Source organism: Phoxinus phoxinus (genome assembly GCF_949152265.1).
Source record: "Phoxinus phoxinus genome assembly, chromosome: 13".
In the NCBI taxonomy this organism is placed as follows: domain Eukaryota; kingdom Metazoa; phylum Chordata; class Actinopteri; order Cypriniformes; family Leuciscidae; genus Phoxinus; species Phoxinus phoxinus.
Window position 1 is genome coordinate 5954083 of NC_136888.1, and position 25497 is coordinate 5979579.

A 25497-nucleotide genomic window follows, 5' to 3' on the forward strand; every position below is an offset into this window, starting at 1 on the left:
TATTTTGTTTTCAGTGAATTATCCATTCCAGTGTGTTTAGCTTCAAAACACGAGCATATTCTGTGATGTTTCTGAAGAGCGCGATGATGATACACAAACTACATTTCTTGGCTGTATAAAGCAAACAAGCGTCTCGCTAGTAAAGTTTTGATGGATGAGGATTGCATGAGGAATGTGGTGACGTACAGGAGTCGTACAGTAGGCACGCGCGAGTCTATTATATTGATGCATAAACCAACTGTGTATGTGTGCTCTCTGCGCATTTTATATTTTATGTACTTGTGCACAGACACATTATTTCACTACATTCACGTTGTTTCCACACAAAGGATAATGTTTTCATTTGTAATTTTTCATATTGCTGTGTTTAGTAATTCTACACCCACTATACACTATGAATTCTGAAATGTTTTTATGTCATTATAAGTGTAACAAAAGGGTGCAATTAATCACGATTAAAAACTGTAATCTATTGACAGCACTAACATATATATATATACTGTATAGGCACGCACACACACACACACACACACACACAGGCCACTTTATTAGGTACACCTTGCTAGTACTGGTTTGGACCACATTTGTCTTCAAAACTGCCGTGTTTCTTTATGATTTCAACACCTTTAGATTCAACAAGGTGTTGGAAACATTCATTTGAGATTTTGGTCCAAAATCATTGACATGATGATATCAAGCAGTTGCTGCAGATTTATCGGCTGCACATCCATGATACGAATCTCTTGTTCCAGCACATCCCAAAGCTGCTCTATTGTATTAAGATCTGGTGACTGAAGGCCATTGAGTTGAGTTTAGTGAACTGATTGTCATGTTCAAGAAACCAGTTTGAGGTGATTTGAGCTTTGATATCCTGGAAGTAGCCATTAGAAGATGGGTACACTGTGTTCATAAAGGGATGGACATTCTGACCCTTCAATCTGAATGTTGCAGCAGAAATCGAGACTCACAAGACCATGGCAACGTTTTTCCAATCTTCTATTGTCCAGTTTTGGTGAGCCTGTGTGAACTGTAGCCTAATATTCCTGTTCTCAGCTGAGCGTCAGTGGTGTGTCTTCTTCTGCTGTAGCTCTTCTGCTTCAAGGCTTGATGTGTTGTGTGTTCAGAGATGCTCTTCTGCAGACCTCGGTTGTAACGAGTGGTTATTCGAGTTACTGTTACCTTTCTATCAGCTCTGACCAGTCTGGCCATTCTCCTCTCCTCTGGCATCAACGAGACATTTCACCCACAGAACTGACGCTCACTGGATATTTTCTCTTTAGGACCATTCTCTGTAAACTCTAGAGATGGTTGTGCATGAAAATCACAGGAGATCAGCAGTTTCTTAACTACACTCAGACCAGCCCGTCTGGCACCGACAACCATGCCACGTTCAAAGTCACTTAAATCACCTTTCTTCCCCATTCTGATGCTTAGTCATGTCTACATAACTAAGGGTATGTTTACATGACAACGATGTGCTAAAAACTGAAGTTTTTAATTTATTTGTACAGATGACAAAACGATCCCCGTTCACACGGATCTGCAAAAAACAACTAATAAGGCTAGATTATACATGCCAGAGAAGTAGTTGGCGAAGTCACTTTGTAAAGAAAGACTACATGCACATACGCATGCTTTTACTACAAGAGTGTATTTGCACTCGAGCCAAACACACATGCCTATAGACACAAATTACATAATTATCTTTTTTTTTTAAATCAGATTTTCATTCTAAGGATGTTAATCTTGATAATACTGTATTGTTACTTTGTCTTCTGGGTAAATTTCATCTTCACAAAGCCAGAAACATTCACTGTAATCCCAATTTTAGAATGTTCTCCTCTTTATATAAAGTCCCTTTTTACTTCCTTTAAGAAAATGTCAAAACCTTTGAACACAAAGGGTTCAAAAACATGTATTATCCTTGAGTCTGTTCTAAGAAACCTTACATTTTTATAACCACTTGTGATGACCCTTATTTCTTACTGTTAATTGCTGCCATGTGATTGGCTGATTAGATATTTGCGTTAACGAGCAGTTGAACAGGTGTACCTAATAAAGTGGCCGCAAGTTGAGATATTAGAACTGATAAGACAAAATAAAAACCTTTATATTTTGACTGGACAAAACAAGGCTGGACGTCACAAACATCACACACACACACACACACACACACACACACACACACACACACACACACACACACACACACACACACACACACACACACACACACACACACACACACACTTTTCAGTGTGTTTTTAGAGAAGTGAGATACAGTAAATGATTAGCTTTACTTTTGTGGATGAATACAAACTGCATACAGTAGTAATACAACTAATACGGATTAGGAGGACAAACAACTTCAGATTGAAGAACACATCAAACATAATCACCTTCAGCGTGACCCCCAGGACGTTGATTGCATCTTTCACCTGATGGTGTGTTTCTGTGTGTCTCAGCTCCTCACACACCCATAGCCCCAGACTGCAGATCGCTACACACCTAAAGCATGGTTAAAACACACTCAGATTACTGCCAGACCAACAGAGCAGCCATTCATATCATTCACAAGGTAAAACAGATCCGCATGTTTGTAGTCATGCATCTATGGAAGCTTGTTTCTGCCACAGAATAAAACATAAAATATAATTGTGACTTTTTATCTCACAATTTGCACAATTTTTATTTGCAATTCTGACTTTATTTCTCAGAATTGTGAGGCATAACGTCAGATTTGCGAGATATAAAGTCGCAATTGTGTTATAAAGTCAGAATTGTGAGTTATAAACTCACAATACGTGATATAAACTCGCTATTACAAGAAATAAACTTGCCATTCTTTATATGCAAGTTTATATCTCACAATTCTGACTTTATAACACACAATTGCAAATTAATATTACACAATTCTGATTTTATAACTCGCAATTGCGACTTTCAAGATGTCACGCATCTTGAATGCGTATATGTATATCACGCAATTTCAAGATGTAATTGTGAGAGAAAAAGTCGCAATTACCTCTTTTAACATATATATAAATATATATATATATATTTTCCATATGCATGTGATTTGAATAGGATCAAAATAAAATGTCAAAGATCACTGAACACATAAGGCTCAGTTTCCTGGGCTGGATCATAATAATAAAGATAGGTAAGAAAGTGTGCTGTACCTGGCTCCTTCACATGTCTCATTACGTGCAGTCTTCAGAAGAATGTTTACAAGGTAGTCCTACAGACAGAAAGCATGACATAGACAGTTAATGCTAATTTGGCAGCATAATACATCTAATAGAAGACCCAAGGTTCAGTTTTGTGGTCACGGTTTTGGTAATGGCCTAGATAATGTTGGTAGGAATGGGTTTATATTTGTATGCCTGATGCTTTGAGTTCACCCAAAAATGAAACGTCTGTCATCATTTACTAATCCTGTTTTTTTACACCATTTTTTGTTTTGTTTTTTCAATTTTATGAAAGTCAAGTTTAATTTGTAAAGTGCTTTTCACACATACACAATGTTTGAAAGCAAAGAAATTCATACTGTTCATGTTTGTTACACCTTAATGCCTTATAGTCCACATTTAGCAGTTTAGGGCTGGATGATATAATTTTGGTGAAATTATAAATCAAACCAGTTAAACTTTGCTATTTATAGTATATCGTTGTATGTATGCGGATAGAAGTTGTGTAATCATACAATGGCTATACAAAGTCTTTTGTACCCTTCTCCTGATTGGCACTAGCCTGGGAAAACCCAGACCACTCTCAGTTGTAACTGAGTTAGGGTCTGGCAAAGATCCATAGACAATTCATTTCCACAGGGGTGTCACCAACGGATGTCGGATAGATCTAAAACCAATCAGAGCGATGAATGACATGACGTATGCAGAGCGACGGAGAAACATCTCGAGACTCTCAGCAATTCTCTGTTTGTGTTAACGAAAATGACAATTTTAAATCACTTGAAACAGACGCGATAGCTGATTCGAACGAGTGATGTTGTGTTGTTCCACGGCGGCATCCATCTTTGTAATGTACAAAATCTGCGTCACCGTCTCTGCTCTGTCGTCATCGTGTAAAGCCCGCCCCAACGTTTCTGATTGGTGCCGCGATTTCGACGGATTGGAAATGGGTTTCAATGGGCTCTTTGCCAGACCCACTTGCAGAGCAAATCTAAATTTGCCGGAAGTGGTCTGGGTTTTCCCAGGCTAGATTGGCACCTCTTCACGAGATCCTTTCGCAATCTCTTTGCCTGCCTAAGATTCGACTGGGAAGACATTAAGAAAATCCTACGGAAAAAGCTGATTTCTATTCAGAGTTAATCACTTAAATAATGACTGCAGGATTATTATTACTTTTTAGTAATAATTTGAATGTGTTTGGTTAATTCCAAAAAGAGTAACATGCACCATTAAAAAGGGCAAGCGCACACTTATACTTACAGGCTTATAATGGCCAGAATTACCATTAGGTGATGTGTATCACTGTCATGATTAAATTATATAATTGGTTTAAGATTTTGGTTATATCACCCACCAGTTTAATTGAGAAGTCAATTGAAAGACAATCCAAAGGCAACTGTTGCAGGGAAAATATAGTGCTCCATATGTGAGAAGACATTTAAATCATTACTAACTAAAAATGGCATTGACATGAGGAAATTAAATCCTTTAAATAACACCGGGACCTTCGAATTTCAGTTTACCCCAGACCTTGCATGCGTTCAGTCACGGCAGGCTAAAGAGAAGTGTCGCAATGTGGAAGACGAGCAATGTGAGGGAGCAGGGCATAAAATTGACATTCGCCAAGCACCAAATGCAAGTAAAATCGGTGTTAGTGAGTATATGAATATACTTTTCCAATCGTCAGTTGGCCGGTAACATTTTTATGAATCCTATTCCTAACAATGCAATGTTGTGAGAACATGAACAAAAGTTAATGACGCAGTTGATGGGGCAGTTCTGTATTCTCACGAAAGTTTGAGCCTTGCCAATTTAAATATTCAAGCGCAAGAAGACGGGAAAGGGAACTCATTTCGATTCGATATCTGTGTACACACATCCGAATCTCGCGCACAGAAAGCCGCGTCTCAGACAGCACGCAAACACTAGAATGAACTCTCTTTCCCGTCTTCTTGCGCGTGAACTGACGAATTCACACAAAATTATGTACAAACAATTGTACATAATAAAAAATTTACTCGGCAAGTATCCTAGTAAACATATTAGGTTATGTCTTTAGTGAAGGTAAACAGACGAGAAAGAGAACGCATGAGTACAGTATTAGTATATTGGATCAGTGCATTATGTGTTAAAGTGACAGCAAAACAATATTTCCGCTGCTGTCTGTGTTTTTAATGTAAATCACAAAACAAAAGACAAAGAAAAAAATCTCACACTGATCTTGTCTAAAAAACTTGTGTACGTGTATTAAGGATTATCCTAAGGGCAGTTGAATGCTTGAATCTGATTGGTTTACGAATGTTCTAAGGTGTGCAATTATTCTCAGGGAAACGCACGGCTAAAGTAGTTCCAGCAGGTCTTGACCGCATTACAGTTCCACATCACTTCACTAAATGATTTCAGACTACAACAACAAAAGAGAACCAAGACCCACAACAACACTGACCAAGCAAATCAATATAGTAAACAATCGGATAAAAACTGACAAATTATTTTCATGTTTTTTGCCACAAAATTACATTTCAGAAAGTAATTACATTACTTTCTCCCGCCCTCTCCCACAGACATGTGTTGTCAGCGCTGCTCTGACACATTTATCAGTAAAATAGTTAAAAAACTAAAAAGCTACATGATATTTCTCACTAGCGAGGTAATAACTGTTATTATCTGTTATCTGTTATTACCTTAGTTAATGTGCTATGAATTAACATGAATGATAAAGGTACAAATGTATTGCTCAAAGATTAATTCATGCAGTAAAAAAGTATATTGCATAATGCACATAGTTCATGAAAGCTAGCTAATACATCCTTGTTAACAAATGGGACTTGAGGTGTTACCAATGAAATTTACATACAGTATGTTTCTAGGTTATAGCTAAAGAAACACACATTTGACCTGTAATATTTGAATGGTTAAATTATTTTCTGTAGAACTTCTCATTTTAATATATTAATATTAATATATTTATTTAATTTAGCACATTTCAGTTCAGCACTGTTTTACTTGGAGTGTTATGTTTGTTTTTAATCAGGTAGTCATTAAAAAAAATACCGGTTGAATAATCAGTTATCGGCAATAAGTAAAATCCACTAATTGGTCGACCTCTAGATTTTAGGTGTGGGAAATAATTGGCTCCGGGTCATTGAATTATTGAAAAATAATGCACACCCGAGGTTTGCTTCGAGTCGTGGCCACATAACCATAACCTTGGCTGTATGCATTATCTTTTTAAAAATTCAACTGCCCGTCATCAATTATTCCTTACTTAATCTACAGTAGTCAACATTTGAAGTGGATTAAAATCGTTCATCAAAGTTATACAAATTTTTTAAACAATACCCGTTCTTGTCTTAGGACAACTTTGATTAACTTTTTTGATCCACTTCAAATGTTGACTACTGTATATTTAATGTATACCGTGAAGACTAAATGCGATGATATTTTACATTAGAATACTTTATTCAATTTATGTACCTGAAAACTACCGTTAAACCTACATGAAAAACCTGAAAAGCACTGTTTATTTATTTTGGATCTTTGTTCTACTGTATTTATGTGTGCTATTGCTTGTAATTTGATTATTTGTTCTTATTTTATAACTGACTGTTTACTTGTCTTTAAATGGGTCATCTGATGCAAAATTCACTATTATTCACGTTTGCATATAAATCTGTTTTTGCAGTGTACGCACACAACCACCATACATTTAATTTTTATTTATTTTTTTAAATCCTCCTCAAAAAGCCTAAACACTCCGTAATAATCAAGCCGTTTGGATTTTCTGAGCAATATGATAACAGCAATATGACGGTGAACTGTTGCTCATTATCATTTAAAGAGACATGCACCAAAACGGGCCGCTGTGTACAGAGCTGTTTTTTGAGAGTTGTGTTACACAACCATTGAGGAATTTTAACCAAAGTATGTTACAAACTTTACATGAAGACCCTAAAGAATCATACCAACTTGTGGAAAATGGGCATCCGATGACCCCTTTAATAATGTTTTAAATTTATTTTAGTTAGGCTATAAGTTTTAGCTGTGGTATCAAAATTGGAATAGAGAATAGTGAATTTTCTAAATTCTAATCTGTGAATTTTCTACTATAATGTCGGTGCCATTACTGCCTGTTTTTGTAAAAATCAGCCAGTAAAATATGTTTATGGCCAGTACACTTTCTTAAGTCACCGGCTATTGGCAGGTTTGGCAAAATGTTGGTTTTAGGCCCTGTGAGGGAATATTTTGACTTTAATATAGAAAAGTTTTGTTGCATATAACAGTTCAGCTTGCTTATAGGCTTGCTATACTCCCGATTACGAGGGAAAATACCAGTTTTTACTGGTTTTAAGGGAAACATTATTAATAAAACTTACTGGACAAAAACATATTCTACATCAATTCTACCAAATTGACTGTTTTATTCACAGATTAAGTAGGCTATTTCGAATGCATATTCAAATACAGACTGTTTTCTTCTGAGAGTTTGACTAGTCGACTAGTCAGTTAAAAAACTTTAATTTTAAAGTTTAACCATTAAATGACATTAGCAGTGGTGCACATTCCTAGTACCAAAAACCTAGGTGGTTCAGATTTACAGGATTTGGTTCACCTGTATAACAACATACCTTCATGTCCTCTTTGCCAACTACAATATCCTCAGATCCGGGAACAGACTGCAAAGATGGGATCTGTTGATACAGGTTAGGGAAGCACACCAGCGAACCAAGAACCGTCTGAGCCTCGATCCGTGGAGCCTGACAAGAACAAGAGTGGAGACGATACCAGCATGAAGCACTTCTGTAGTGTAAGTGTGGATATGTTCATTTAATATTGGGCCGCAGCAGCATGTACCTCAAAGGAGTCTGTGTTCAGGACGCGAGCAGCTGCGGTGATGAAGTCTCCCACCAGCATGGTGAAGCCCGGCAGGCCAAGGAAGAAGAATCGCGGTGAACACCACCTTATCATCGTGTTCAACACATCCTGAGCAAACCAGAGCATGAGAGAGCAGGGACAAAACAGACAAGATAACATTTTAGGATATTCCGTGTGCCACTTTAATTTAGAGGACAGTAAAGAAGTGGTTCTTGAGTAGGAACAGATAACCTAATAAAATGTGGTGTAACTTTGCAGCATTATTATTCTCATTATTATGATCTCAGTATCTCATCATCTCAGTATTAGTAGACTTTTAGCTTAGGGTTAGTGTTAGTAGAATAAGTTGACATGCAGTTGCAAAGTTTTTTATAGTCAGCAGGATGTCTGTTGGGGAGCATCAAAATACATTGTTAGCAGATATTAAACAGCCTACTAACCCTCTAATGACTGTTAGCAACATTAATTATGGATGAATTCAGGTTGATTGGGACACTTTTTCCAGCATAAAGCTGTCCCAATCACTCTTGTGACCCTGGATGACAAAACCAGTCACATGGGTACATTATCTGAGATTTATACATTATCTGAAAGCTGAATAAATAAGCTTTGTTATGTTATGATAGGACAATATTTGGCCGAGATACAATTATTTGAAAATCTGGAATCTGAGGGAGCAAAAAAATCGAAACATTGAGAAAATCGCCTTTACAATTGTGCATTTATGTTCACGATTGTGCTGCATTCACTCACAAAAATACATGTTTTATATATTTACGGTAGGAAATTTACAAAATATCTTCATAGAACATGATCTTTATATCCTAATGATTTTTGGTATAAAAGAAAAAATTATAATTTTAACCCATACAATATATTGTTGACTATTGCCACAAATATACCCGTGCGACATGTGACTGGTTTTGTGATCCAGGGTCACACATGTCTTATGTCATATAAATGTCTAAAATTATATTACTAAAACATTAAACTAAATATTAAGTTACTGATCATTCAAGGTCATTCGAAATCTGTCCACATTCAAGCATTTCAATGCAATGGGCATAAACAACTTGTTTAGTTCACAAATAACTCAACACATAAACACAGTATATGTGTAATTCTATGGGCCCTATCTTGCACCCAGCGCAATTGACTTTGAACACCGACGCATGTATCATTCCTATTTTGCACCCGCGCACAGTGGACTTTTCCCTCCACAGACGCACGTCGGTAAATTAGGGAATAAACTTGCGCTCGCGGGGGCGGTTCAGCGCAAAGAGGAGGCGTGTTCCGGCGCAAAACTTCCCTGGTGCTATTTTCCAGTTTTAGAAAGCAATTCCGCCACTGACCAGGAAAAACCCAGTCTAAAGACAGTGGCGCGTTGCGCGTTAGTCATATGGTATTTTAAGGGCACGTGCTTGGCCAGAATGTAGCGTGTTAACGCGCATACACTTTGATTCTTTAATATAAACAGACGCAGCAGTTTTCATTTTTGCAAATCCTACATTATTACAAGGAAAAATATTAACACACGAGGGAAATCATTGTTGTGTCCGTGTAGATGTGAAAAAAAATCTATCTAGATAAAAAAAAAAAAAAAAATTCTAGATTAGGCTACACATTTACCCAAATTATACGCCTGTTTAACAGAAGCTAATTTGGGTGTGTTTCTCCCATCATCCCCAATGTCACTTCTCTGTGTTTTACAGTCCTGACGAGAACGTCGGTCTCCTCGGCTGTGAACCGCTCCTGGCGTGCGCTGGCAAATCCGCCGTTATAATAGCAATCCGCCATGGAACAAGCGCGCCGGCTCTTAAAGGGAAAGTGAGAGGACGCTCTGATTGGTTTAATTCACGTTACGCACAAACCACACCTATGAGTAATGTAGCGACTTCAGACCAACACATTTTAGATTTGCGCCGGGCGCAAGAGTCATTTATCCCGCCGGGAAAATAGCAACAGCGCCGGGATCCGCCCACAAAATTACTTGAGCTTTGACACTTGCGTTTCAGATCGTTAAAATAGGGCCCTGTATGTTTTATAATTAATACTAAAATGCCCCATTAATAAAATGAATCACACCATCAGTCACTGCAGACTCAAGATTCAAGGATCTCGTGGCACATTTGAGTCAGAAAGAAATGACACATTTAGTGACTTGCTAACTTACTCGCTCTGACTCAATCACTGTTTTTTTCCGTAATTTTTTGGATCAGTCCAATTTGAGAATTAATCATTCAGTGTGATTAGTGAACTGATTCAACAGGTTCATTAAAAATAATCAGTTTGCTAACAAATTGGACGTTGCTATCGCGTCTCAGAACGGGTGTCCATTCCTTCAAATCAAAGTAACAATGTTTTTTTATGAAATGAAGTGTAGATATTTTTAAAAAAGTACTTTAGTAAAGTATCAAAGTAAAATTAGAGAGAAGAGGTTCTGGAAATAACCTAAGGCTACTTGCATGCAACGTTTCGAGGATCTATCCGTTACTCTGAAGGTGTGAAACATTACGTAACACAGTGTACGCATTAAACGCGTTATAAATCACAATTTATGTTTATCTCACATCAGTTCCTTTAAACCAACTGTGCCATGCTCACAAACAAACAAACAAACAAACACACGCATAAACAAGCACGGCTGCTCCGTAACCGCTACATTCATCTTCCTTAATTGAATCCTTTGTAAACACTGTCAGACGAAGAAGAAAAAAAACAGCAATATAGGCAACCTCGCTGCATAAAAAGAGTCCTGCTGAGAGGGAGATGTGAAATTGGTGGAAGCGGTGGATCTGCAGGGACATTTTACCCTCATTCTGCAATAACTGACCTTTGCAATGCTTAGCAACCAGTAGTAATTAACCGCCACCAAACTGCTGCGTGATTACCCAAAATGAGCATTTTGGAGGAAGCGGCAATTCTGCAAAGCGGGACTATTATGCAGCGGTAAATACAGAAAGCGCAATCTGAATCTACAGTGTGTGTGTGTGTGTGTGTGTTTGGCAGCTCAACATGGCCGAATGGTTTAAATAGTCAGAGCAGTGCAAGGAAATGTACATGTACAGTTGCATCTGAAGACTCTAGATGTGCTACGGCTTCGACAAATACTTCAATCTCTGACCTTTATATGACTCCAAACGGTGGAGGTAAAAATCAATGTGTGTCTACACTAAATCTAAATCCAGCCCGCAGTCCAACACCTGTTAGCAGTGCTCTTATTTGTTGACTTTCCTGTCCCTATAGCGGCGCACAACCAGCGGTTTAATCATTAACTACTGGTTCTGTGTGATTAGGGTTCTTGTATACAGATACATTTCGTAGCTAAATAATATGTAATAATAGTTAAATAAATGCTCGTGATAAATCATTTTGAAGAATAAAATATAAATATAACAAAAATCTATAAATATGAATGTATTTGTCATGAATCACTCAACGGTCTATTTGTGAACCAGTGACTTACAACCGATCTGATTAAAGTCACTGTGAAATCAAAACATTGCTTTGCAGGTCATTAGTTTAAAAAAAAGAAAGAAAGAAAAGAAAAAGTCTTTTTATCTTCAATAAAAATGAAAAAGTCCCACCTCCCTCTGATGACATGTACACTGGGAAATAACTGTCCAATAGCCAGATGAGTTTCAGTCCTCCCCCTCCAATAACCTGTCACTCATATGAAACCGCGGTCTATGTAGTTTGTAAGACACTTTTTACCATCCAGTCAAATCCAGTATTTTTTTTATCTTAGTACGATAAAATATCGTACTAAGATATGTCACAACAGAGAAGAAAAGTTGGTCGCAACTTCTGTTTACTGACGACTTTAACAATTCCAAATCTGAACTTTATTTTTGACCACATGGTTTAAACAGTAGGTTTCATATTTAATTAGATTTACATATAAACCAATGTGTAATTACAAAATAAAGCACAACGCACAACACTATCTGTATGTAATCATGTACAGTGCTTTGATATTTGCTAGTTCAGATCGTTATTATTGATCTTTTTGTACTGATGATCTTTAACCCTGAAACATTTTGAATGTAACAAGGGTATTTTGAAAACGAAACGCCACATTTATTTTCAAATTGGTTACACTCTATGGCCCACTTTAGACATTCTACTAACTATAAGTAACTTTTCAATGTAGTTGAAACACATTCAACTAACTTTCACTAGAGGTTAGTAGAATAAGTTGACATGTACATAAACAGTAACTTATAGTCAGTAGAATGTCTGTTGGTAATATATAATAAAGTATTAGCAAATATTAATCAGACAGTCTACTAATCCTCTAATGACTGCTAGTTGACATGTAGTTACAAAGATACTTATAGTTAGTAGAACATCTAAACTAGGGAATGACTGACTCTTAAAATAAAATATATAAGGACCAAATTACTTTTTTGGTTGCCAAATTACATAATCCATAGTCCATGCTCATAATATTGCAGAGGATTAATCAGATATACATGAAATTTACAATTTGCTATTGCTAGAAGATCAGTATGTGGAACTAGTGCAACAACATAAACACTAACACATGCATTCTCCTGCTTCATTGGTTTCAACCAATTTGAGACTGGATCAATGATCTTTGTTGTGTAAAAGTAGCATTGTAAAACAGGAGAACATCATGTATTGTACAGGACTGGACTGCACATGTGAAATTTGTCTTTAGATATAAATTATCACTATTTTTTGTAAAGAATATTTGCGACTGGAGGGGGTTAAAAAAAGCTCTTAAATGTGTTGTTTATGGTCTCACACCCAACTTGTGAAGAATGTATATCACGGACTCATTTAAAAATCACATATTTCAAGTTGCATTTGTGATCATCTGAGCCCTGTGTTTACACATTTATGACTGGTGATGAAAATCCAAAAGACTGAAACTCTACAGTTCAAGCTATTATACATTATTATTGATTTTAACAGCTATTAAATGTTCAATGCTGCTGAAAAGAACTGACTAGCATAGAACTGTGGTTGAACTGCAGCTCATATCTAATACAATTGAAGTCATTTTTGCAGGTGGCTGTGAAACTGTATTGCTGTGAACATGACCAGTTGTTTCAGAGCTGTACAAGATGTGAACGTTAAGCTGAACTTTAGCAGCTCCATCGAGTCCGCAGAAAGAGACGCACTTCTAAGCTACCATTCCCATTGTCTCTGAGCTCTATCTGGGCTTCACATCTGCCCCCATGTGGAATTGGAGTGAGACTCCGAGCCAACAGTGACACAAATGAGAATCTGTTATCTACAGAATAGTGGCCAAATGCACTTTCACAATCTCCATTGCTTTTTCATTGCATCTCCACATTCAGGGAGCTCTTCTTTTTTTGTCTAGACCAAATAAAACAAACACAAATAAAGTGTCGCAGTGCCAGCACACACACACCACTGGACATCTGAGCAAATTTCCCTACACTGCATCATGATCAAAACCATAAACAAAAAATATAATAAAATAAAGCCTAGAGTATGAATAAAATGTTGAGTGTATATTAGTCACAATCAGATCTTACTCTCTTCTGATGATTCAACAATGATTCTTTGTGAATGTTTAGGATTCAAGCATTTTATTATCTACAGAATATGAGAGCTTTAGAGGCATCACAAACAAGACTGTTACACCATCTAGTGGTCAGCATGAAGGTTTATATTCTTGTTAAAGGAATATTTTAGGTTAAATACTTATGTTCTACTGGAAGAAGTAAAAAGAATTGGTGGCATGCTGCCAAAAAAATCATTAAAAAAATAATCAAATAAACCCTCACATTTTAAAAAGCTGAATGGAAAACAATGTATTTTTTTAATGAAAGTATAACAGGCTTTGCTTGTGATTGACATGTAAATTAGTCTAAAACATTTTTATTAGTGGAAGTACTTTTCTAATTGGATGAAGTATTGGTTATAATTAAATTTATGTAATTCCTGTGGAGTTCACAGAACTCAGCTTCTCTGTCATGTCCCCTCTCATATCTTTAAGACACATTTTTTACTCACTGAAATAATGAACAACCCATCATTATGTGAAGTTATAATTCATAATTCGCCAAACAGAAATACAAAACGTCAACACAGGAAGTTTAAAACCAAGGAGGTTTAAATGTATGCATGCAGAATCGATTGTACCTGATCGTCGCTGGTGAAGCCTTTGTGCATGACGTGGTAGAGGTGCACCAGGAAGTCACTGTTGGGCAGGACGTCTTGATGTTTCGTCATCATCTCACAGATCAGCTTATACGCCTGTAGCTTCCCAGCTTTGAACTCTGGCGGCAGCATGGTAGCCTGAACACACATTACAGGTTGTTCGGTATTCAATATGCTCTTCCTATTCAAAACAACAAGTGCATACGGCGAAACATGCCCACTGACTGCATCATATTTAGTGTCAACTCTTTACATCTGTTTGCTTCTCTCCTACTCTCTGTGCTCATTTACTCGATCTTAACACAGACACATTCACAATAAAGCTGTTCAATTACATATTTTTCAATGTCTGATGTCATGTGTGTAATGGCCAAGGCTGTGTATTTGTTTTGATATTTGTTTTGTGTAGCCTATATGAGTGAAAAACCTGTCATTATTTACTCGCCCTCATGTCGTTACAAACCCGTAAGACTTTCGTTCATCTTCAGAACACAAATTAAGATATTTTTGATGAAATCTGAGAGCTTTCTGTGCCTCCATTGACAGCTACGCAACTACCACTTTGATATTCAAAAATCTTAAACTCTTTCTTGCTGAAGCTCAAACGTGCTGCATAACACGAGAATTAAGTGCTTGAGCTTCAGTTTACATTTATACATATGGCAGACGCTTTTATCCAAAGCGATTTGCATTGCATTTCAAGGTACACATTGTAACACGGTTAGATGTTGTGGGAAGGAGGAGGCGGGAACCGGCGAACATTCAACAATTGTAATAATAAATTAATAAAACAAATACAAAACGAAAGTAAAGTAAATACATAATAAAACACAACATAAACTCAGGCCTGTTCCTCTCTCGATCTCCACTGTCGTCGCTTCTCCTTTTATGCTTCCGCACCTCCGTGAGAGACACGAGACTAGTGCCTCGCGCAGGTGTCACTCATTATCAATGAGAATTATTATTATCGTCCTCCCACGGCCCTCAACCTCGTCCTGCTCGCCACATTTTTACATTGCTAACCCATCAGTTCTTGCTATCCCTGGGAATCGAACCCATGACCTTGGTGTTGCAAGCGCCAGCGCTCTACTGTTTGATCAACAGGAAAGCTGATGTGTGAGTTGATAAATGTTTGTTTGTGAATAAAAGCCTAAATTCAATGTGTTCATCATATAAAAAGATCGAGTCTGTTCAGAAAATTTGGACTAAACCAGTCAATTCATATAGATTAGTTTTATAATCTCTTTATGAACTTTTTGAAGATCAAATTGGTAGTTGCGTAGCTGTCAATGGAGGAACAGAAAGCTCTCATATTTCATCAAAAAAGATCTTCATTTGTGTTCTGAAGATGAATGAAAGTCTTTCAGGTTTGGAATGACATGAGGGCGAGTAATAAATGACAGAATTAACATTTTTTTGGTGAACTATCCCTTTAATGATTTTTGTGGTAGCCATGTTACATTTTTCAGGATTCTTGAACGAATAAAATGTTCAAAAGAACAACATTTATTTGAAATAGAAATCTTCAATCTCTCTCTCAAAAAAGAAAAAGACTGTCTGACCTCAAACTAAATCCACTCAGAAGTAGAAACATCTGAGACACATTATTATCAGGTGTGCACAGTAATGCTGATCACTTGTGAAACTGGGCAAATCTGTTGTGGTCTGAATTCCAGAGACTGTTCCTGATGGGCAGTTTTTGAATGAGTGTTACCTTGAAGAGCCAGGAAGCCAGCATGCGCAGAGGAGGGAAGAACAAGGGTCTGGCCGTGGCTGTGTCTGTATCCACTCTGATCCCAAGATTATCTCTGATCTGAAACAAGAGCTCGACGTCATCAAGATCTTTTCAGGTGACTGTATAGAAGGCTCTGCAGGGAATGAAGGGAACCCACCTTGGCCAGCTTGTGCCAGAGCTCATAGAGGTAACTGAAGACCTTGGCGTGGATACGGGCACAGCGGATGCTGTTCACATCACCGAGAATCCCCAGGATCCTTCTCCAGAGAACGAAGGCCGAGTCTGCGTGCCAACCGGTCAAACTACCACCGGCGATGATGCTGACATCATCAGCCAGAAACTCGCTGCTGTCTGCGAGGAAGAGCAGGCACACACACAGAGACCATTACAGGAAGTAGCATTTATACTTATAAAAGCCTTTTAGTATCATTTTAAAAATGTCCTCTTCAGGTCGTGTGTTTTTGCTGTGAAATCTGCACTGATTTTTATACAGTTAACTTAAGAATAACTTCTATATTGTTAGTAATATTTGATGAACACTTTATATTTGATGAACACTTACTGGGACTGAAGCAACTTCGGTTTACTTGATTATCTATACATCATTTTTTAGAGAAATCATGTAAAAATGTAAGTATCAAATATGATCCATCAGGCTTTTGATGAAGGTTTATTTGCTCATCTCTTAATCGTCATTGTATGGAGGTTATGCGCAACCAACTTCTGTAAAACAGGTTGCAACTCTTCCGGTTCAGGGGCCTCATTTATAAAACTGTGCGTAGGATCCTTACTAAAAGTGTACGTGCGCCCAAAAGCCAGAAATTGCGTGCGCAAAAAAATATTCAGACTTATAAAAGCGTGCGTACGCCAGAACCTGCGCAGGATTCACTTCATAAATCCCACTCAGCGGAAGATTGTGCGCACATGCGTCTCCTCCCCGAAATAACCATATATGGAGCTTACAACGCCTAGTTTTACTATGCATATCCTCATCTGCATATCATTTGCATATGATTATTCATCCACGTGATAACATGTTTAACGGTACAAGACATTAGGAAAATATGAAATACGGATGTGCCGTCACATTACATTAATACAAATAATTTAGTAGCCCATCCTTGCCTTGTTTTTGAATAATTAAATCAAATAGTGTAAAATACATTTCAGAGAAAGTTTTTCTCAATCTTTTCCACTGACCAAATAGTATTTTTAATTGATTTATATTTTTAATAGAAACATAGATAGACCTTTGTTGTGCATTATATTTGCACAATCTGCTATTATCATGATAAGCAATTATCTCTGTAGTTAAAACATTAAAACACAACATGCCAAAGGAAAAGTGTTCAAAAGCATTGCATCCACAACAAATATTTATAGGCTATTTATAGGCACGCACGCACGCACGGACGCACGCACGCACGCACGCACGCACGCACGCACACACGCACACACACACACACACACACACACACACACACACACACACACACACACACACACACACACACACACACACAAGCATGTTTGAGCTTCTGTTAATCTTCTTTCCGCATCTGATGTATGTGTTGATCAATGTTTATATGAAAATAAAAGCCTAAATTACATCTACACATATAACTTCTGGCCCTCTACTGGTTCCAGAACATAACTTTCAATAGAAGATTGCTTCAGCTCTGCTGCGCTGTGTGAATGAATGTGGACCGAGGCACCAGTGAACACAGATACAGGATTGGACAAATAAATGATGGTTTCTTTGTGGTTTGCTGATCCATGGTCAAATTTCCGTGTTCATTGTGACAGCAACCTTATAGCTTTGCACTATTATAACACACCATTCAGGCGTCACAGTAGCCAGAGCTGTGTGTACAATCTGTCCTGACCACTCGAAAATATACATCATTATTATAGGTTTATCAAAGTGTTTTTAGATGAAGTAATACATGGTTTGCAAGATTTTTTTGCAATCTTCCTTTTGATTGGTTCATCATGAAACACAATCATGTCTCTTGGATTAAACCTTTACATTTATTTGTTTACTTTTACGATGTCATAATGAACTTTTTGAAGTGTCAAAGTTGTAGTGGAATGAAATCTCTCAGGTTTCATTCAAAATATCTTTTCAACATTGATGTTCCGAAGATGAACGAAAGCCTTATAGTTTGAGTGAATGACGAGTGCATTTGATTTTTTGGGATGAACTGTCCCTTTAAGATAAGTGTCTTAAAATAACTATTTTATTTTTAAATGAAGAAAGACCTCCGTTTAATTCTGATAGAAGTATTAGTTTTTCTACTACATCTTCAGGACACTAAAAAGTTAATTGCTATACGGAGGGAAAACAAGAATAAGAAGATGGACAGGGAAACAAGAAAAACAGACTTAAGCCGCGTTTCCACCGAAATTACCCGGAACAATTTGTCCCAGGAACTTTTTTCCCAGGAACTTTTTTTGCCCCAGACCGGTTGCTTTCTGCGTTTACACCGCGGTCTAAAGTACCGGGAAGATTATAAACTGCGCGCGACTGCTCCTCCCAGTCTGCGACGCACAGTAATCAGTTTTGAGCGCCACATTTATAATAAGTATGGAGGAGATTCAAACTGTGCTGCAGTTGTTTGTGATGTATTGCGGACATTGAATGCGAGACGGCTGGGACGAACGCGCAGAAAATTTCCTGTTACACAAATACGCGTAATAAAGCCTGAACCTCGTCGTCGGTCCAGTGTTTTTTTATAATTAAATTCCATATTTGCAGACAGACAACTCTTAATGCATGAAGCCACGAACCGCAATAGATTTTTAAAAATGCCGGTTAAAATAGAATGCTGCGTGGAGTCCTCCAGTCAATATGCGGCGTGAACACAACCAATCAGCACGTTCAGCGCACAAGTCCCGCCCCCGAAAGTTCCTGAACTTTGAAAAAGTAGAGGTGTGCGATACCGCTAGATTTGGTATCGATCCGATACCAAGTAAATACAGGGCCAGTATCGCCGATACCGATACCAATACCGATACTTTTTAATAATTAAGGTGGATGCGTCTTCAACCTAAATCTAAATGAATTTTCATGACTTTTAATTTGTTTTTGTGATTTGCATGTTGGGTTATTAATCAGTAGGCCTACTACAAAAGCTTTTGTTCAGAAACAACTTTTGGTTACTTCTGTTTTATTTAAACAAAGTTACAAAATTATTACTTCACAAATATATAAAAAATGTAAAAACAAATTATCTTTTCAAGTAGCATGTTAACAAAAAATGTTTCTCATCTTTAGTGCACTTTTTTCAGGATTTTTTCTTAAATAAACAAAGTTACAAAATTATTACTTCACAAATATAAAAAATGTAAAAACAAATTCTCTTTTCAAGTAGCATGTTAACAAAAAAATGTTCTCCTCTTTAGTGCACTTCTTTTCGGGATTTTTTTTCTTAAATAAACAAAGTCACAAAGTTTTACTTCACAATAAATATAAAAAATGTAAAACAAATTCTCCTTGTAATACGATATAATGAGAACAAAATGACGTAAACTTAGAACTTAGTAAGACTGCTGTTAGAAATGCGCGGCTGAGCGGCGCGCGCGCCTGACTGCTGGTGGTAGCGCTAGTGATGAGTCACGTGACGGTACAACACAGGAGAGGGGGAGGAGAGCAGTGTCGAGGAGCAGCACTCTTGAGAGCTTGCTCTGCTCTGTGACAGCAGCAGCATTTTCACAAACACGGCCAGGTCGCAAAACGAGAGAAACTGAAACTTAAGTATCGATATTTTCACGTTGGTATCGATCAATACCGATACCAACGTTGGTATCGATATTATCGATATTAGTATCGATCTGCCCACCTCTATGAAAAAGTACTACCTCGCCAGCAAGGACTTTCTGAGGGGGAAATATTTACCTGGAACTTCATTTAGACCCTGGTTCCTGCGGTGTAAACACACCGAGTACCAGCCCAAAGTTCCTAGTTCCTGGGGAAAGTTCCCGCGGTGGAAACGCGGCTATAAACTTGCAAACCTGCTGTAGATTCAGTGGATCGGTCGAAACCTTCCCGCTTAATATGCAGTAGATCACACTGAACACTACATCTGAGTTGCCTTAGCGCAACCGGCACATTATGGATTACTTCCCAATGTCTGTAGTTTGAAAATGTTGTATTTATGGTGTATTTTCTACCTTGCAGGAGATCCGTTCTAGTGAGTTGCCTACCTAGACAGCATTTTAAGAAGTAGGCACCTCAAAAGCAAAGACTGATCCAAAAGGTAAGCAGCAAAATAATGCTGCATTCTAAGATACCTTGTTTTGGACAAATTGTGAGGCAGAAATGCACGTATCCTTCATGGATAAGGCCAGGGAAATGGGAAATGCCATTTATAAAAATATACCGTAGAAAACTATTTCTTGAATTTATAATGAAACAAAAAACATATTGGATTATGTTTTATAAAAATAAAAATAAATAAAAAAGTATTTATACTTTAAAATTTTACATTCAATTTGTTACTTTCATTTTTTTTGTCAAAAAATAAATAAATACAATTAGTGAAAATTGGTTCGATGTAAATCCTACCAATGTTTTTCAGTGCACCCCATGCAATAATGAACAGATTCCCTAAATATTTCATTCTAATAACAAATGGACCATTTCACCCAGTAACTGTGATTTTTGCATTTCCTGCAGTTTCGTGGTTGTGCCAACGCCATGATCATTGCCACGAATATCATTTCAAATCAGCTATTTATGAGAATCCATTTTGGCGAAGATGTTGTCTTAGGAAAAAGTCACCTATGCGAGGGTTTGGAAAAATGTTGTCTTTGAGGGATGGAGGTAGAGTGAAGTACAGAGGAGGAGTTTGGTCTGAAGGAGGTTGAGAGGATGAGTGCAATACCCAGATGGTGAGGCATATTCATGGCATCCTCCAGGAGCTGAGGGCCCTCACAGCAGCCGTGAGGCAGGAGGAGAGCCGGAGACACTGGGGGACAGTGAGGAAGGGCTGCACAATCAGACCCTACACACACACACACACACACGCAACGATGGATGGCAGGGTGGTGGTGGTGGAATCACATTACACACAAACAGGGAAATCAAAACACTTAAAGACACGGACACGACAGCTGATAATGAAATTATTTTCTAATAATCAGTAGCAGACGTTATGATGATTTAAACCAGTGGTTCTCAAAGCCGCTTCTCTGTACATTCAACTTCAAGATTTAGTTTTAAAAGCTGGATATTTTACAGTCGATTTACTGGATAAGAATTAAGAATAAGGATTTTTACTCTTTACAAATTTGACCCAATAAACTAGAAAAATATATATCCATTATAAAATGAGTTTTAGGATTTCACTAATTTAAATGACTTTTCCAGGTCTAGAATTTATTGTATTAGGGTTCCTCATATATCCAGGTTTTCCAAGACCAAAACGGTTGTCGAGGGGGTGAATTTAAATAAGAAAAGATTTTGTGTTGTTTTAGCTTATTTTAATACCTTTTTGTCTTATTTTACATCTTTTTAACCCTCTGATAATCTTCAGTTATTTTAGACCAAAACACTTTCCATTTTGATTTTTTTTTTATGTTTCACTTCATCGGAATGGTACAAATCTTTTTAGCACTTACTATATGAACACAAAATAATTTGTTGATATATTTAGAAAATGGTCTTACAAGTCACACTTATGATACAAAATGACAATGAATATGAAAAGAGCAATTGCACATTGTCTATTTTGAGCTCAGAGGTCTTAAGTGAAGAACAGTCATCTTCAGGCCCTTTGAAAGTCTGCTGAGGTCCCCTAGTGGAGCCCCGGGCTCCAGGTTGAGAACCACTGATTTAAAGGAATGTTCTGGGTTAAATACATCTCTCTATTCACCGAGTCTGTGGTATGCTGTCCACTACCAAAGACACCATTTCAAACAGTACCTCAGTTTTTAAAAATAAACTAAATAAATGTACAATAACGCACTTACAATGGAAGTCTACGAAGAGTAAAGTAAATTTGCAGCTTTATTATTCAGCAACCATAATTGGGTAGCACTTTATTTTAAGGTGACATAGTTACTTGTTGTTGCATGTACTTACTGTAGTAATAACAATATTACGATATAGAGCTCGGGCGTAGACGTTATGGAACGGTGCATTGTGGGTAACGGCGACCATTTTAGAGGCAACGAAAAGGCCGGTTTGGAATAAGGTAATAGCGTAGCCGGCCGGTCTCCACCGGCACCGAGAACGAGTTATGGACAGTGACAAAAAAAAGTTGGCTATACCGTATACTGACAAACTTAACAACAACGCTACTTAAACAAAATTGAGGATATAGGCAGAATCGATCCATATGAACAGAGTATGGTGTAATAATTATGAAAGTTTACCAAGCCTCAGTTTCCCTGATATTTTCTCCTGCCTGGTCTGTGGAGTGAGTGCTTAACGTTACACCTCCGATCAATTTAAAAACTTCAAGTCACTGGAGGCTCACCTGCAGTTCACAAATGGATGGGTGCAAGATCTGCAGATCTACAAAGTAATTGCGGAGAAAACAATGGTTCGCACAGACAGGCTGACATATTTAGGCACTATTGTGTGTTGGCAGGTGTTGCTGCCGCGAGGGACTGAACACAGAGATACATAAACACACTGTGACACGCTCCAGATTGTATTGCAATGATTTATTCCTCCACGAGTAAAATAAAACTAGCACTGCAGTTACAAAAATGTAAAGTTAACTTGCGAGTCCGACGCCTCTTTGTAAATTCAGACACGAAGTCTCCTTGTGTTTTTTTTAAAGTAGGAAAATGATGAAAACGAACATGATTTATGAGGCGATCATGAGACCGATTACAGCAGTTCACAATACAGCAACACTGAACCATTTTCCTTAAAATAACCTAAATTAAACCTAATATTATCAAATGACCAACGTTACAATTTTAATTACCTACTGCCTACTAGTACATCTACTTCCGTACCGTGATTCCCACAATGCATTGCGACGTGACGAAACGATCCTGAACTCACTAACCCTAGTAATAACTAACCCTAAAACAAACCCTAACCGTAACTCTATAGTAAGTGCACGTAGTTAATTAATATTACTTATACTCAGTACTTATTTACAATGTAGTACAATGTAAGTACATCACCTTAAAATAAAGTGTAAGCCATAATTATTCTTTGAGCTGTAAAGTTGTGTAAAAACTTTTCTAGGACTTGTCTATAATTTTTTTTAGGTTTTGGGTTATTCATTATAGACCGATATATATTTTTGTGGGTGTGTTCCATGTAAACAGTACTTAACAACATCAGTAAATGAGAAAAATATATTGGGAAAGGCAAACAACGGTTTGATATCTGAATATTTTGAATAAGAATGGCCAACTGACCAATTAAAAGTTGAAACAATTCAAAAAATCTTCCAACAATCTGTATGGAAAAACTGTTAGATAGGAAGGTTTTCATGTACCCCCAGATGTTGTCAAGACTCCTTGTGCATAAAAAAAATCTCACTGGTTTATTACAACTATTGGCAAAGGAATGGTTGGCAATGTAAAGCTTCCTACTGAAACACTACAGCAAAAGATATAAAGAACTGGCTTAAAACCATAATGAAAATACTAACGTGCCTAAGACTTTTATTACTGTGCCTATATGACTCAATTACTTGATTGAAGACATTGTTTGTGGATCAAGAAACATTAATTATTATCAATGTCTAAAAGAAATGTGCTGCTTAATATTTTTGTTGAAACTGTATTTTTTTTTGTCAGGATTCTTTGATGAATACATAGAGTACAGCATTTATTTGAAACATACATCTTTTGTTTGAATCTAAATGTGTTCTTGCTTTTATCCTGGTGCTGTACAATCACCTCATAGACTTCCAGTGTATGTGCTGAGCGTTGAAATTATTGTCAATAAAACGACCCTCAATGACAGAATAACACAGACGCTGGTGTATTTAGCCCGGACTATTCTTTACATCATATGCCGTGCTGCTATCACCTGGTCACATGACAGATACTGACACCACAGTAGCGGGTAACAATAACAAACACAACTTTCAAGCACAGAGTCTGACAGACAGGAGGTCATTACAGTGGCAGTGTAGGAACACAGATGGGACACGTGAACACATGGGCTGTGAGGGCTCTGGTACCTGCCAGTGCTTCAGTGTGGCTGAGCAGGAGACTCCTCTGGCTCACTGAGTCCGCTGTCACGCTCATGCTCACGCTCATGTCATGAGTAGAGGGAGAGTCCGGCTCCTCCTCGACCGCATGCCACGCCAGCAGACCCACCTCAGCATCGTTCAGATAACCATTAGACGTCTCGCTGCTCACACTCTCACCTGACAAGAGAGAGGTTATACTCACATTATAAGATGCATTCACTTATTGTTGAGTTAATATTGACAATTATTTATAATAGAAAGTCGCTAATTTTGATATTTTTACTATACTGTATACTAATGCTTGATCCTGATATTTTTAAATTGTATCAGAGCTGCACGATTAAGAATCACAAAGTTTTTGATAATTTAGTTATATTTTTACAGGTTCCAACAAAATGTTAATTGCTGCAGTCTATTTAAACATATTTAATTGAATGAATTATAAAAAAAAAAAAAAAAAAATGGTTTAACTGAATGATTCAATGACTCATAAAATACATTGACTCATAAAGACATTGACTCATCATAAAGAAATTGAATCCACCTCGTTTCATTACAGGATGAATCAGCGTTTATGAATGAATGAATATTTTGAATGAATGATTCAATGACATTTTTTTTTAACAGTCACGTATCGCCACCTACTGGTGTAACCATGTAATTGACACAATCTTTATCTGAAGCGTCAAGTTACTTTCAAAAGGTGATTTGATCGCTACCAGCTACATCAGTAGCTATGTTTCCATCTAAAGTTGCGAATATAACTTGTGCGCAAAATTGGAATAGCTCATAAAACATTAGCGCATAAAGCAACGTTTCTATCCCATGTGTCCAAGAGAACAAAATCATCACTTCCTGGGAAATTGGTGCAAAATATCGGTAATAAACAATAACAATTGTTGCTACAATCGGAGAAGAAACTATGTCTCCTTTTCCTACATCATAAATGACCTAAATGAGAGTGTGCAGACAGTACTCAATTCACGCTGTCAAGTTCTCTTGCGTTGTTTGGGGATGCAATCACGTGAGACGCTTCTGGGAGGGAATTAAACCTAATCATTTTGATGACAGACTTTGGCTCAGGCATTTCAGAATTATAACACCAATATTTGAGATACTGTGCAATGAAAATGTTTTGTTGCGCATTGAGAGATTTATTCGGTAAATGTGTTTCCATTGTAGTTTATGCACGTCTTCTTATCGGATAACATATTTATCCACCTCAATTGAGAGCAGAAGTTAATAAAAAATAAAACGACACGAGCCCAACGCCGGTTTTGGTTTCATTTTCCATTTCAGTTCTGCTTTAAATTAGTTTGTTTTGGCTTAACGTTTATATAGATACTTTTGTTTTTTATTCTTGTTC

At 37.3% G+C, this 25497-nt stretch overlaps 1 protein-coding gene across 11 annotated transcripts in view; it reads right to left on the bottom strand.

Moving 5' to 3' along the window:
* ralgapa2 (Ral GTPase activating protein catalytic subunit alpha 2) overlaps positions 1–25497 on the bottom strand; it is a 185014-nt gene that overhangs the window by 64178 nt on the left and 95339 nt on the right. For 9 of the 11 annotated variants that reach the window (XM_079632531.1, XM_079632539.1, XM_079632533.1 and 6 more), the window contains 9 exons: positions 24120–24308; positions 20847–20966; positions 16118–16311; positions 15940–16038; positions 14208–14363; positions 8046–8174; positions 7820–7948; positions 3183–3241; positions 2400–2508 (listed from right to left, as the gene is read on the bottom strand). In XM_079632531.1, the coding sequence (XP_079488657.1) occupies positions 2400–2508; positions 3183–3241; positions 7820–7948; positions 8046–8174; positions 14208–14363; positions 15940–16038; positions 16118–16311; positions 20847–20966; positions 24120–24308 (1184 nt within the window). The remainder of the gene's footprint in view (positions 1–2399; positions 2509–3182; positions 3242–7819; positions 7949–8045; positions 8175–14207; positions 14364–15939; positions 16039–16117; positions 16312–20846; positions 20967–24119; positions 24309–25497) is intronic. The other 2 variants (XM_079632530.1, XM_079632534.1) reach the window with 1 other exon arrangement.